The sequence below is a fragment of the Cryptomeria japonica genome, chromosome 8 (assembly GCF_030272615.1).
Source record: "Cryptomeria japonica chromosome 8, Sugi_1.0, whole genome shotgun sequence".
Taxonomy (NCBI): domain Eukaryota; kingdom Viridiplantae; phylum Streptophyta; class Pinopsida; order Cupressales; family Cupressaceae; genus Cryptomeria; species Cryptomeria japonica.
The window spans coordinates 547,391,582-547,408,459 of NC_081412.1; the positions used below are offsets into that span (position 1 = coordinate 547,391,582).

The 16,878-nt window shown below is 35.0% G+C and overlaps 1 protein-coding gene across 1 annotated transcript; it reads left to right on the forward strand.

Moving 5' to 3' along the window:
- The first annotated feature begins 1,705 nt into the window (after positions 1-1,705).
- On the forward strand, positions 1,706-2,463 carry LOC131043257 (uncharacterized). Its single transcript, XM_057976454.2, has 2 exons — positions 1,706-1,958; positions 2,055-2,463. Exons 1-2 carry the CDS (start codon positions 1,716-1,718, stop codon positions 2,220-2,222), a joined length of 411 nt encoding a protein of 136 aa, XP_057832437.2. The 5' UTR covers positions 1,706-1,715; the 3' UTR covers positions 2,223-2,463.
- Positions 2,464-16,878: the final 14,415 nt, after the last annotated feature.

The following is a 16,878-nucleotide window of genomic DNA, read 5'->3' on the forward strand; positions in this document are numbered from 1 at the left end:
AACTATTGAGGCACCTCATGATTATTGCAAGGAGGATGATCAAAAATCATCCACCACCTATCTCATAGGTTATTCTTTATCCCTTTATGGTGGCACAAATGGATAAGGAACCTCCTACATCTAAGTTGTGAAGGTTGATTGGTACGAGGGTCCATGAAAAGTGCTCACAAGTGAACATTTTTAATTTTATTTTTCTTTACTTCGGCATATGATAACTTGTTTGTGTAAAATTGATTTTGTTCTTCTCTTTTATTAGACCACATATTAATTTGTGCACTCATTGAACCTACATGGGCCACAATAGATTGCAAGGCTTGTCCTATGAGAGGTTGTGGAAACAGGATCCTTAAGCCTATTGATCAACTCTTCAAGTTGTTTTTTGTTATTCTCAATTCTCCCTAATATGTTTTCTTGTGTGCCTAGGGGATGTCTATGAAATGAAGGAGGAGTTTGTTGTGCCTCTTCTTCAGAAGGCTCCTTACAAGGAGGTGATGGTGGGTTTTGTATATTTTTAGATAGATTTTCAATTCCTGAACTTTGAAACAATTTTTAATTTAAGAAACTAATTTAATCTACAATTTAATCAAAATTTGAGAGTAAAAAATTAGAAATGCATACATCTTCGACCCCGTCAACGTTGTGGTAGCATTTTGATGACGATCTCACACCTCTAAGAGCAAGAACGTGGTTTTCTTTTGACAAGCGCACTTTGAAGAGTGAAAAAATCAGAGATATGCATGGGTTGTAGCAAAACATTGTGATAAAGGGCACGATCGTGCCCACAATTTCACTTTTTTAGAATCAACAATGAGATTGACTTTAGAATACCATTTCACTAATTAGTTTAATAAAGTATTTAAATATTCAATTATAAGTCTTCTGTCAAATTTATAATTATATAAATTACTATCAACATAATCATTGCACCTCATTCAGGGGAAGTGTACTAGTAGCCATTATAGCTAACTTCATTCAACAATAGATCCTAAACAGTATATTGGATTTTGACTAAAAAAAATTGTTGCCCCTACATGTGACCTAACTACTTATAGCTATTGCTTTGGCTTTTGGGTAGTAATGACGTACGTTGTGGGATCCGTTATTTACGCAAGGGTCAGAAGTATACATTTCAAAGTATTGTATACCTGCTTAAAGATACCCCAATAACCATGCACTTAAAGTTGCCAATACTTATGCACAAATGCCTAGTATTCGTGTCCTATGGGTACCAATAAAGGTGCACAAATATACCAATTATGGTTCAAAAATGTTAAAAAATGAGCGACTATTGATATGTATGAAATTCATTAATGAACTTTTAATTATTTATTTTTTGATTATTCTAAATTAATAATAAAAAAACTGAACGTACAAACAAATGAAGACATCAATGATAATTGGTGCTCTTCCCCTGGGTGGAAGCGCTAGTTTTATTTTATTTTCGCTGTTCCCGGAATGAATTAACTTTGTTTCACGCGTTTTAATCCATGCCGCATTTCTTGTTTACTGTGGATAGATTGGTTTTCATTCTGTCTCATTTTTCAAAAAATCGCTTCGCTAGACTTCCTGCACCCCACACACTAATAAATAAGACTCGTAACGTAGCAATACGTTCACTGAAGAAGCTCTAATTCCCAGACACTGCGTTGCAGATTCATTAAAGGCAGTTTGAAGGCTCTTTCGCGGAACATTTTAATATATCACTCACTGCTCCAATGGCCGAGAAAGGCAAACAGATCGGTGCTATGGATCCCATGGTGTCATCTGAATCTTTAGCCCACAAAGCTTCAGAGTCTGCTGCAGCTAAATGGCTCAATTCTATTTGTTCCACCGATTCTCTGCCTCTCCAGAACGAGACTCATGGCTTCCAGGAGAGCTTAATAATTCGTCAGTTGACTGTCAATCAGGTAGAGCCTGGAATCGTCATTGCTGCCATTAAAGTTCACTCTTCCCTCACGGTAACTCCACCACCCATTAGCTCTAAATGTTAGATGGAAATGTGGGTTTTGGTCTGTGATGTTAAATCTTTTTAGGTTTGGCTTTCTTAAGTACAGAACAGATACAATACGTTGCATGGAGGAGCAGTTGCAATGATTTCTTATATCGTGGGCATGGCGGCTGTAAAGACTGTTGCAGTAGATAAGGATTTTGTGCCGGCTGAACTAAGCATGTCTTATGTCTATGCAGCGCGCATTGGAGTGAGTAGTTTTATACCCTTTTGATTGGTTTTATTCTTTGTTATGGAGATTTAGTGTTGGTTCTGGTCACTTGTTTAGATGCCCTTCTAGATCTATTTTGGTGGATGTTATTGCCCTGGTTTTGGGGTTAAATAGAGGAAAATAACAACTTTTTTGAGATATACCTGTGACCTGAATGCATTTATGTAGATGCATCAAATCTGATATTCCTCCTTCGGTTCAATAGAAAGTTTGTGTCAGTTTGGGAAAATAACAAGTTTTTTGAAAAACAGCTGTGATCCGAATTCATTTATATAGACAGATCAAATCTGATATGACATTCCATCAGTTCGATAGAAAAGCTTGTGCCAGTTTTGGGATCAATCGCTTGACGGATCACATAGTAATGATGTAATCAAAACTGTTTTTATTTTGTGGGGTTTGCTTTGTTCTTTAAAATGACAAGTAAGCATTTATTTAAATTAGAATTTCATTTTACTAAGCTGTTACGAGTTCTAAGTGGACTGAAACATGATGAATACACATATAAGCATACATACATCCAATCAGAAGTCATCTTTAGATGTGAGTAGGGGGATCCAGCTTAGCAAGAGTCAAACTCAGAATAGTTAAATTAGTGAACATACCAAAAAAGAGTTGAGTTTTTATCTTTTCAATTCTAAAATTATTGTCAAATTTGAACTAGATTAATTATCATCTGTAGGAAATGGCTGTCCAACCCTTAGGATGCACCAATGCATAAGTTACTCTCATATACCATTACCTATGTATTGTTGCATCTTAGGGGTTGGATAACAATTTGCCTAGTTCTGACCACTCACATAGAATAATCATGGACTAAGAACAAAGCTCAAGTCTGAAAGCCTCAAAGAAATCATGCATCAAAAGCCAAGTAGCTTGAACTTTGAGCAAAACTAGGGATGTGCTTGAGTGTTTGTAGATGAGTACAAAAAGGATATTAAGGATTACTAATACTAGATTAAACAAGAACCAACAAGATGACCTTGGTAAAGAATACACCAATCAAAATGAGGTTACTTGGGTTCGAAAATGGATAAGCAAACTATATGAGGTCTTTGTTCCCATATAGTAGGTGTGTACTACAAACCCATATGTTTTTAAACTTTTTGACCATAGGAAGATGTGAAAATAGTCTCAAGTAGCCTTTACAAGGATTTTAAGTGCAGGAAGAGGTATTACAATACCGATTTATCACAACATAATCAATTTTCAGTGGATCTAGAAAAGAGGTCTAATATCAATAAAGCCCTATATGAAAAAATGAGAACATAAATTTATGGGACTTTGACTAAAAGTCAATTCTAGAAAGTCATCATAGAAGACCGAACCTGAAATAGAGAGTTCAAGTTGATAGAAAATTTCATTTTTAAAGTCACTCAATATTAACTAAAGTTCAATAGCTTCCTAATTTTTCCACTCTTTTGACAACAAATGTGATTTGAGTTTGTGTAGGCTCCTTCATACTAAGAATGGATTGTAAACCTAAGCCTTTCCAAGCTTGCGTGTCATGAGGAACCCCAAAAGAAATACAATTCCACAACAACATTTTCTAGCTCCCATTTTTCTCAAGTGTTATGATAATTCATTTAGCACATAAAGATAACCCTTAATAATGGGTAACAATAAGAATAAACCCTCCCAGGTCACCAGGTAGACAACAAAATTATTTGATGAGGTTAACTCAGGTTTTTAGCATGGACTAAGCCTAGAGAGACCACTTAGGGATCTCTTCCCCATGGATTTATCATAGAGACCACTACTCGGGGCTCTTCGCCCCCAAGGGATTATTACCTTTGTTCAAATTTACGAGCTCAATAACCCAAAAAAGTCCCACATACTACAAGTATAACAACTAAACAAAGGTACACATCATGTGAGCATGTTAGTTAATGAAGGCACGTGGCTTGCCAACTAAGTAGCTCAATAGAAGTTTGAAACTTGGTGGCCACAATGTTGTGACCACTAGACTACACCCTTACCAAGATTTCAACATTTTCTTTTATTCATATTAAATTATTCTTATTTTTTGGGTTAGAATTTTTTTCCCCAAAGTTACTAGATACTATTTAGGATGCCTTGATTTCATTTTGAGAAAAAATTCTTATATATTTAATATATTTTCTATAATTTTTCTTTGGGATCCAACAATGTCACATTTTTTTATAACATAGTTTGTAGTAATGATTTTAATAGAAACATTTGTCCTTAATTACTTGAAAATATTGTTACGTTTAATAGTGCAACTAGATCTTGTTAATACTAGCCTAGATATTCTTTTTTTTTTTTAAATTCATTTTACATCTTTATTTTTACTATTTGTTTAGCTCTTTTTTTCTTTTCTTTTCAACATAGACTTTTAGAGATGTGATTCCACTCCAACAAGTTTTTATATGAATTGTGTATTAATATTTTACTTTCAATTTATATGCACAACTCATCATAAAACAAAATGTTTCTCCAAAGTTAAGGATGTTCATGATGTGATAGTATAATTTTATATAGGTATTGAGAATATCAAAGAGAATTTTATTTGTTTAATAATATCGTCATTACTTTAGTAATTAGTTTTAGAAAATATTCCAATTCTTTGGATTATCATCGTAATATCTATGTAAAAAGAAGTATAAAATTTTCTACAAATCGAAGATCAATAATAGACTCAAAATTTAAAGTTATTTTGATTACTGAAATTTTTAAGTTTGTATACAATGACAAAAATTTATCCAACCCAAGTTAACAAGAAGAATAAAAGATAAATTGTTAGAGTATATTCTTGAAGAAAAAATATTTAATATCAAAATATTATCCAAGAGTATTGTTAATTAGTACAAAAATATTAGAAGGGGAGTAATATAATTCATTAACCCTTGCACAATCTTTTTAGATTGAAACATTGCACACAAATTCATAATATTTCATACATTTTATATATATCGAACATTAATATCATATACTCAACCCTTTTGTTATATGAATTTTTTTTTTTTTTTTTTGATAAAAGTGGCAAAGCCACAAAATAATTATATTAATAGATATATAAAAGATTACAAAAGCCTGGTTCAGATAGACATACCGGTAGGAAAGAACCAGGCAAAGAAAACCTCTAGTTGTAGCCCTTGACCAAAAACCCATATAGTTGAATAACCCAATACATGATAACAAACCTAGTCCCACAATGATCAGCCCACAAAATTACAAATAAGAGCATAATATTATGCCTTAGAAATAATGAACATGGACAATCCTCCTGAGGTGCAGAAGAAGAGGGATCACATCATTAGACAAGGAGAAGAAGAACCAATCCATCAAATTTTCCAAGCTAGAGAAAATCCATAGAACACATTGAGAGTAGTAGCAAGACAAGGAGGGGGAACATGGTCGTAGAACCATTGGAGCCACAAAATTGTATCAACAAAACAATCACCACATAGTCCGCATCTGGCTACAGAAACCAATTCTCCAATCCATCTATTAGCAAGAGACATATTAAAAGATATGAAACCACTGTAACAGAGAAAACCATAATCAAGACTGTAAAGATACATATCATAGCCCAAATCAAGAGAAGAGCAGGATGCTGAGACCAAGAAGTAATCGGCTAGAGCCTGAACCATATGAGTAACCAAAGAAGAAACCATGTAAACAATATGAAAACAAGAAACCACTTTAGATGTATTAAAACCTGCAATCTCCAGTAGTCAAGATTTACCTACCACCTACCAAAACGCACAACCAACATCTGAAGGAACTAGATAAAAGACCCGCCCAAGTTTCTCATCATCAAAAGCATAAAAAGTAGGAGTTGCAAAATGAAAAAGAGGGACAAAAGAAGAAATATAGAGAATAGTAATACCACAGAGCTCAAAATCCAGAAACATAAATAGGTCGAGCCGCATATCAAGCCACATCATAACAAATAATGCCTAACAGGGATAATCAACTTCCCACACGAGCCGAGATAAATATCCAACAAAGTATAATTAAAACACAATACTCACATGATACGACCAACCAAGAAGAAGCCAGAGTAAGACACCATGAAAACAAGCAATGTTCCAAAATGATTGCAAAAGCACAACTTGGAGAAACAACAGCCTATTCATAGTGGAAAACACTCGCTTGCAAATGTACTGCCCAAAATATCCAAGTACGGGGAAACAAAAGAGAGACGGCCAATATAGTTACAAAATATCCCAACTCAAATGAAGTAAATGCAAATTTGCACAGCGAAATCATAAGAGAAGTAGGCCAAACAAAAGCCATTCATAACCACAGAAGACACCACCACCCAATGATGAGACACACGAATGGCACCACCTCCCAATGATGACACACTTGAATGCATAGCATCAACGAAAATTCAACCACATAGAAAATCTATGGACAACACCACCCCTAAAGCAATACAAACCAGTGATCAACCTCGAAAGGAGTGCCAATGTAAGGCACCACCCCTCATTGATGAGACACTCGAATGCATAGCATCAACGAAAATGCAGCCACAAAAATGAATATGTGATCAACACCACCCCTAATCCAACACAAACCAAATGATCAACCTCACGAGGAGTGCCAACCAAATATTCATAACAATAATGAAACTGAGTATAAAGGATGGAGATAACAAGCACCCATACAAATGATGTACACATAAAATGTGCATCCTCTGCAGGAGTGTAATCCTATCAAAGCATGTCAATACCTGCAATCACCATTATATTCAAAGCAAAGGCCCATCTTGACTAACATAAAGATCTACCATTTCATAAAAGTAGTCACAGGCCGCATGTCACAACAGACACCAACCCACACCAAAATATTTACCTGTTAGCCCTAAGATATAAGGTCAAACAAGGAAACACCTCCCATCACTACTAAGGAGGAGGGAATGTCCAAAGTAGAAACATACAAATTATCAACTTTCTCATCAATTTCCATATTAGCTAAAAAGTATGCAACTCTATTAACCTCTCTATAATGATTAGAAATGGAATAAGAATCAAAGAACAAAAGATGCAACAAGATTCGATCTAATGACTATACTGAAGATGCCACGAGTGACTTTTCTTATTAATAACAGCTTGAAACGTAACCATAGAATCACCCTCAACAATGATATCTTTAATACCAAGGGAGATTGACAAATCCAGACCAAAAGACAAAGCACAAAACTTAGCATAATTATTAGTCCCAATACCAATATCATGACACCCAGCTTTTACAATTTGGGACTTATGATAAAAAATGACCACTTCAATTCCTGCCCTACCTGGATTTCCCCTAGAAGCTCCATCATAATTTAATTTAAATTTAGTATGAGGAGGAGGACACCATTTAGCATTTTTCCTCTTAATAATTGAGGAAATACGAGTAGCAATTGAACCATGAGAAGGAAGAGATTTGAGAGCCTGCCAATATCTGGTAATCCAACTATCCCATTGAGAGAAGGAATTAAGGCGATCAAGATTCTTATAAACATAAGAAAGGCAAACTTCTTAAATTGAAACCTCAATTTTAGTCAACACTTCTTGCAACGAAGAAGATTTCTTCTTAAAAATTCTACAATTCATTTCTAACCATTTAATGTTCCACACAATAATAGAAGGAGTCACCACCCATAGACATGAATAAAAGGAAGAAGGGAATAAGAGAGGCCATGCCCTAAACTGAGTCAAGAGATCTGGACAAAGAGAAAAGGACCAACCAAGTTAATCAAAAATCCAATACCAACATTCAGATGCAAAATAACAATGCAAAAATAGATGGGAGGAGGATTCCAAACAAGAGCCACATAAAACACAAGGAAAAATAGTCGTAACCCCAAGCATATCTAATCTCATGCCAGTAAGAATTCTATCCTGAACCGCAAGCCATGAAAAAGCCCCAACCTTGGGAAGACAAGCAATATGCAAAAATAGCTTGGAAGGCCAGTAATGGTCATTTGAGGCAGGCATAAGAGACTTATCACCTTCTCTAACTGAATATAAACCTGAAGTGTTCTTTATCCATATCAATTCATCTTCAGCATTCAGAAAAACCAGTGGCCTCTTCCGAAGTTCCTCCATATAAGCATTTTTTTAAGTTTGGTCCACCGGAAGAAAGTCAATTAATTTCCATCGAGCCACTAGATATGGGCCCAAGATATCAACATAAAAATAATTATCTGCATACACACCCCATTCATATGATAACAAGTTAATAATAGGAGACCAATCCCTCACATTTACCAAAGAAGAATGCCCATTTCACACCGGGTGAACTCACAATAATGGTTCCCACTTTTTTGCCACTTTTGACACTGAGATGTACATTTTTAAAATAATCTTCAACTTCCGAGAACTATAACTTTTAAACTATTAAAAATTTGAAGATGATGTAAATTAGTGATTTCTAGCATTTTGTTTGTAGATTCTATATACATTTTTTCCAAATTTTTTTGAAAGATTTTTTAAAAAATTTTCCATCTCCCTCGAAAAGTAGTTTTTTACAACAAACTACATTTTTTAAGAGTGATGTGCCTCCCGAAACGCATAACTTTTTTTCTATAAATGATAAAAACTCAATTCTTTCGAATTTTGGTTTGTAACACCAATATCTAGGGCTTGCATTTGGTTTTATAGTGATATGTTCAATATTTTTCATTTTATAAAGTTTTGAAGTCCGACTAGTCATAATTCAAACATAGGTTTACGTTTGAACACATAACTTGTTCTATATAAATCGAAATTCAATTTTTTTTTTTTGTTAGAAAGAAGACATCAATACCAAGGGCATAGATATTTTTCAGAATTTTTTTGAATTAGTTTCTTATTTTTCCCAATGCGTTGAACAGAGAAGTTCATGTTCGGTGAAAAACCAATTTTTAATAAAATTAAAAAATCAAGAACATAATAAATTCAAAATATAACAAAATTATATTCGTTGGAAAGATTGCTTCGAGTACTACCATCTAATATTTTTGGGTTATCAAGATTATTTCATTCGTGTATTGAACCAGAGCTCCGAAGTCATTAATTCTTCAGAACTTTGAAATTTTTTGGGAGAAACTTCTAATTTTGGGGTTTCGATTGAACACGTGTTCGATCAGATTGGGTTCGCTCGAACCAAAAGGGGTTCAAGCAAACCCCCATTCGCTCGAACCGGCGAGCTAGATTTTGGCACGCATATTTTTGTAACTGCCATGTTCGAGCGAACCCAACAATTTTTAACTGTCGGCTTTCATTCGAACTCGGGCCGACGCATTTTTTCTTTTTTTTTTCATTTGTGGAATCGTATAAATGTCCATAATTTTTTTTCGCTTTTTATCACTCAAATGATTAAAATAATTCGCATTTTTGGATGAGAGAAGATATTTGAAAATTATTTTGAAGGCGAATAATTTGAAGGTTTTTTGTAAAAGCATGGGGAACAAGAAGAGAAGGCAAAATAAGACTTCAAGGAATTATTCTCCCGAAACGGAAGAAAGATATCGAGAACAAAGAAGACAAAGATATCATGATGCAAGTATGTATTTTTAATTTTATTTCTATTTAATTTAATATGTATTACGTATCAATTAATTAGAATTCAATATTTTTTATCTAATATTTTTAATAGGATTAAAAATAATTTTGTTTTAATTGGAAAACATAATTAATTTGAGATAATACATGTAATCCACATGAATTGAATTTTAATGTACAAGTTCAAGATAAATTCTAGATCTCAAGTAACTTGTTTTGAAACTATTTAGGATAAATATTTTTTAAGTTTATTTATACATTATATCAAATTAGGATGTATTTAAATGTCCACGTGTTTAATTGTATGTAATTGTATTTGTATTTAATTAAAAAATGCATATTTAAATTAGAATGTAATATGTACATTTGTAAAATTGATATATTTAATATGGAATTAGGACATGTACATGTTGTGAACTATTTAACTACAATATACATACCTAGAAGCTCACATACCTACAAATATACATACCTATGTAATACACATGTACTGGATGTGAACTATTCAATACATGACCTATTAAGTTTAGTTTGTTCATTTCATACATACTCTTTTGTTTGAAAATCAAACATGTATAATTGAATACATAATCTTTTGTTTGAAAATCAAACATATATTTAAATCTAGTCTAATCAAACATGTATAAATCTAATATAATCAAACATGTATAATAGATGATCAAACACAAACCAGGTATACAGAATAATCTAGAGTCTAAACAAGTCGTTGTACATGCATGAAATATACAATCTAATCAAACATGTATTTAAATCTAATCTAATCAAACATGTATAAATCTAATATAATCAAACATGTATAATAGATGATCAAACACAAACTAGGTATAAAGTATAATCTAGAGTCTAAACAAGTCGTTGTACATGCATGAAATATACAATCTAATCAATCATGTATTTAAATCTAATTTAATCAAACATCATGTACATAAATCTAGAATATAATCAAACATGTGTATAAATATAATATAATCAAACATGTATAAAACTTATAACATGTATAATCTATAGTCTAAACTCCATGTATAAAGTATAATCTAGAGTCAAACACAAACCAGGTATAAAGTATAATCTAGAGTCTAAACTCCATGTATAAAGTATAAAGTATAATCCAGAGTCAAACATAAACCAGGTATAAAGTATAATCTAGAGTCTAAACTCCATGTACGTGCATGAATATATATAATATGAAAGTATATAAAAAGATAAATGTAAATGAGCTATAAAGTCTGGAGCAAATCAACAGGGATCATCATGTCGGCTACGAACTGAGCGACCATCTGAGGGGGAGTCCTGCAAAAGTAGAATTTATTTAAATATTAAATATAATATATATATATATATATATATCTCTAGACGTGCATGTACATCAAATATATATATACCAGAAACCATAACTAACCTGTACACTAACAGCATCTAAAGAATCTCTCCTATGCACATGCTCAGAGCTCAAGGAAGGAGTGACATGAGCTAACTGTCAATTTAAGGATTAGTCCACAATCAATTTAAATGATCTACAAATTAAAACTTAGAACTCTAGATTATTTAAATTAAACATGAGATCTATATATATAGATTTATCAGGTACAAATTTGCAATGTATGTATACATATCTTCTAAAATTTTAAACGCACATGTACATGTACATACCTGTGTATCACCTAGAGTAGGCTGTATAGTCTGATCCTGTCCTGTGATCATATCAACAACATCACTCGTGCCAGCATATCTCTCTCTAGTTGTACGTATCACTGAGGAGTGCAAGGGGCTAACTAGATGAGTGGGCATCATGGATGAAGTGTCTGACTATAGTAGCATGTCCATAAATCCAGTATGGCTCAAATCTCTCAGCTGATCCTCAAATGAGTCCAAACCCTCATCTGTGATATGTACCTGATCAGCTCGTATCTCCTCACATGAATCCAACCGGCCCTCATCTGTGATATGGAGCTCATCAGCTCGTAGCTCCTCCTCTGCAGCAACAGAGTGATCTGTAGGTGGGTCAGTGCCTGGAGCATGCGTAGAGTGATGAGAATGTTGTGACTGCCTCGGGGTATGCGTTGATGCCGTTGTAGCCTGAACATCTTTGAGAATCTCCTCTCTAACATCACCCAATGGTATCCCAAGTCGAGATGAAATAAAACTATAAGCATGTAGTAGGTCCTCGACTAAATACTGCGACATCTGTACATGTATACTACCTCCGACTATAGCTGCTACCTCATCTGGGGAGGGGATGCCAGCAGAAATATACCGATCATCTAAATCTGAAGCCCCCCCATGACTACAAGATGCATGATCTATGGATGATCGTGAACGTGGTCGACTCATCATATATCTGCCCACCCTGTCAGAAGATATGGTGGCTGCTACTGATGCAATATGTCCAATCCTATCAATTGCTTCTCTCTGAGAAGCAATCACAACGTGATCTGCTATGGGTGCCATGGCCGGGACTACTACAGGAAATCTCTGGCCAACAAGGTCCCTGTGTCTAGGCGGAGCTCTATCACACCTACGATATGCATCTCTATCAGCAATCCTGCCCCTCCCCTGTCCATAATATCTTGGAATATCAAGGTAGTTTGGTTTCATCTGACAATGAACCTCAGCAAATACCTGCTGTGCAAAGTATAATGGAATCTGGTCGTTATTAGGATAACAACCATGGGCTACTAAGAATCATGGGTAAATCAGTGATGCAACCTGTGGGTCGATACATCTGGTAACCTGATATCCCCTCACCTTACTCTTCTCCTGATATTGTGGGAAGCATCTCTCCTTGATGGTCTCCTTCGAGACCACCCCCACCACATCAGCAAAAGAATGAGGACCCCTCACCTCACTCCTCAATTGTCTATATATATCCTCTATAACCTCAGGTGAGAATGAGGTATGAGATACTAAGCGGTCCCTCAATGTCTGCAAACTGTCAAAAATGGACGTGTAATGCCCCGCCAGGAAACCCCGAAGGGATAAGCCAAAATTACAAGAATAGAGTGCAAATTTTTTTTTTTAAAGTTACAACACATAAGATGCAACAAGATAACAAAGATTCAGATTACATAGCGGAAGACTTCAACTAACACCTAAAGAGTTTCCCAACGAGATTACTTCAATTTCACAATTCACTTAACTCACACAATTAAACCAATAAACTGAATATCTTAATAACGAGATAATTCATAATCAGGATAATTTCTTTCAGAAGATGGAAATATAAATCACAAGCAAGGATTCATCCATTAAGATCCATTCATAATTTCCATTCAATCTTTTCATTTAAATTAACAAGCCATACAACTAATATTCTAACATACTAGAATTTCATCATAAACATATGAGATCTTTCCAAGCATATTTAAATTCCTTAACAACAACTTAGTATAATTCATTACTCTAAGTTAGATTCTTTTCATATACCAACTTATTGCATTTTAAAAGACGATTGCATACTAGCATCTACGATAATCTCATCTAAAACACTTACGCATTCGATCAACATGGCATTCAAGAAAGAACCGAATATAAGCATTTATAGTTAATTCCAATTATCCACTTAACTATTCTAACATAAGATAATCATACATGATAAAGCTGAATAAAGGAAACATAAGAGAATACATCACATAACACCATAATGATCTCGGAGTTCACCCCTAAAGGGCTACATCTCCGGGTCTGCTCAACTGCAAGACCCCTCTGATAATTAATAAAGGTTAAGAATACAAGAGGTTACACCATCTCAATCCAGCCATCAAGGCAAATATAAACAATATACAAATGACCGCACCGGTCAATAAATACATAAACGATCCTTGAAAAGAACAGGATCTAGCTGAACATAATCAAAGCTAAAACAAGAGTCCAGGAGAGCATCCATAAAACTAAGCCATCACCACCCAAGGTCTAACATGAAACTGACACTCACAAGGGTAGAGACAAAAGGACGACCCACAAAGGTACTCTTAACAGGATAAAACAACAACACACTAGCGAACGTAGGGACAAGTGTCATCACACAACCTGGTATGGATACCATGGCAAGTCTTCATAGGTCCCAGCCCCATACACTGGGTCACCCTGGCAACCTAATCTGAGCTTCCGGCCCATCCAAGTCTCATGTGGACCCACACATCCTCTCGCGAAGACAAGGAAGATGGTTTGCCATTTCAGGCCTTCTCACAGCATGTCGAATCTATGATAGCACTCGTCCCATGTGTGAGGCACATTATCTTATTTAGAGATTACATTCAAATCTACTGTTAGGTTATCACTTATTAGACTCACTTTCGACGGGTTACCCAGCAGCCACTTTGGGCACGGCCCCCAATCGAAAGCCACTTTCCCATACAACACTAGACTATACTCAGACGAACTCAAAACCAAGGAATACACATGGTCAGACGAACGGAGTTCAAGAAGAGAGACACAATCATCAGGTCAAACATGACTCAAGGGTAATCACTTACTGATGGTACTCTAACTAGAGACCTGACAACTAAGGTCAACCACGAATCATCATTCGACTCTCACAAGGAGGATATGACCAAAACGACACTACCACAATACAACAGTCAACTCGAAATCGAGGACTGGAACAGGTACCCCAAGTCAAGCCATACGACAGGGTCCTACTAAACAAAGCAAAACATGCCATTCCTAATTAAAGGCGAATACAGAAATTAAACTCGCAAGGCAATAATCAGAAAAGACAATATTTCCTCAAATTGATTCAATCATTACAAGTTGATCAAGTTTTCTACAAGATCTAAATCAAAATACAGTTATCTATCTCATCAAGGGTTAAGTTGCTCTTGGTTTTCTGACTCTTAAGGTTCAAAGCATAGAACAGACATATAAGGCCATAAAGAGTTTTTAAACCAAATTCGTATTAATTAAACTCAGACAACCATTATACAATTAAAATAAGATATTCAATCTCCAACAAAACATCATAGACATACTGGTTCAAAATCAATCTCTACAGATTCATAATTTTCAATCCCAGATGCTCTATACGGATCACATAAATATAATATAAGAAGGGAATCCAAATGAAGATAATCATTTTCAAAATCCAAATCTTATTTCCCTACGCACGTATAGAAGAAACTGAATTCAACTGTTAATTAAAGAGTGTATTTATCAATCCATGATAAAAGAATATACACAAGTAATAACTAAAAGGGCACAAACACCCAACTGATTATTAGTTAGTATATAATTATTAATCTTAATTAATAATATATATATTACCGAAAATTTAATACACTTCCCAAATTTCACGATAAATATCGATTACCTTATAAAAAACAAATCCATGAACTTCCACATTTTTCATCATTTAAGACTTAGCTCAAAATCTTCATTAAATAGTATTAAAACATTATATATTTTTTTTCTTAAAAAAAACACACAAAAAAAAACATTGTTAAAAAACTAATTTTAAAAGAAACGCGTTTTTATTAGGGCGAGGGTTGCCGTGCCCTAACCCTAGCCGCAGGGTAGCTCGCAGGCGGCGCCCACGATGGTGCCCGCAGGTGCCGCGGCGCCCTACGGCCACCACGGCCCCTGCGGCCACCGCCGTGGGCCGCAGCCGCAGCGTATGGCGAGCGGAGGCACTGCGATCTACGCGCAAAAGCTGGGAACGGGGGAGGAAGTGGGGCGAGCGGGGGAGAGGGGAGGAGGAGCGGGTGGAGCTCCGCTCCCCGCCTCCAATCCCCAAACCCGCAGTTCATTTTATTAAACAAAGAGAAATCCGCCCAGTCCGGTCCAAATAAAAATAACAACGCACAATTGTAAAACACAAAATACGTTTAAATTTTCGTTGAACACACAGTTCGATGATAAAATTAAATGTTCTCATTTTCCATAAAAAACACAGTTCGAACTATTAAAAAAACAAAACGCCCAATACAAAGCTTGTTAATGGATTTCAATTCAGTATAATTTCGGTTTTAAACGAACTGGTTTAGATATCACATCTTCTTGATGGTTTTCTCATCCTATACAAACATCCAAGGGTTTCAAACACCCAAAAAGAATGGAGGAAATACACACCCAAATTAAAATCTCCAGCCAAATTCATAATGGACAGTCAAATTGATTTTTCAAAAACAAATTCAGATTCCTACCTTCCTTCGCAATCCTGGTATAGCTGAGGGAGAGCCCACCTACCAGATTCAGCAAAACTGCCTCTTCTCCAAAACCCCCAAAAATCTTTCCAACCAAAATCTCCTCCAAAAATGTCCATCCTCTCCAAATTTTCCCCAAATTTGGGTTATATGGAAGAGTTGACCCAAAAATCCCATTTTTGGAATAAAAATTCTTATTTAAAAATAATTCACAAAATTTAATTCTTTTCAACTATAACAACAATTTAACTTGTTTTTCAATTCCAAAATCGATTTTCTCAATTAATCAAATTTAGCCGTTCTAATTTAATAATCCAACAGAATACAGTCAATCTATTGCGATAATAAAAACAAAACTTTCTTTTTCGACAGCATAAATAAGATGCATTAAATATTCAAAAGCAGTCATTAACTCGAATTTACTTCCAATTTAAAATAGGCAATTCATAACAACGGAAATCGCATAACGGAAGCCAGATTAATTTAACCCATTATCTTCAATGCACAAACGCAAATTTAATCAAGATAATTACTAAGGACTAATTAATCAATTAACCAAACACACCAGGCATGCAAACTGAGAAAGTCAACCAACAGATGACTCGCAAACCCAAACAAGAAGGGATCATCGACGACGACTGACGATGCTCACTTGAGCACGACTAAGGTCGACTAGGGTCTTACGACCACCTAATCCAACTCTAAGGATTAAAAAGGTACACTCAAACCTGCAATCCAGGTGAAGACAAACTTCGCACTCATGCGGCGTGGTACCTGAAATTTCCTGCAACCAAAGATCATACATGCATACATATATAATAACTTAATGAAAGCGTTAGCTCAATGTTGATACCACAAACTAGGTACACTAACCGACTAGCATATACTAGAGTGAAAACCACATCAATAGCTATGCGTTAAATCAAACATCTGACAATAATCATTATATTAAGATAACTAATCAAGATTAAACCAAGGTTAGAGATCGATTACGGTAGG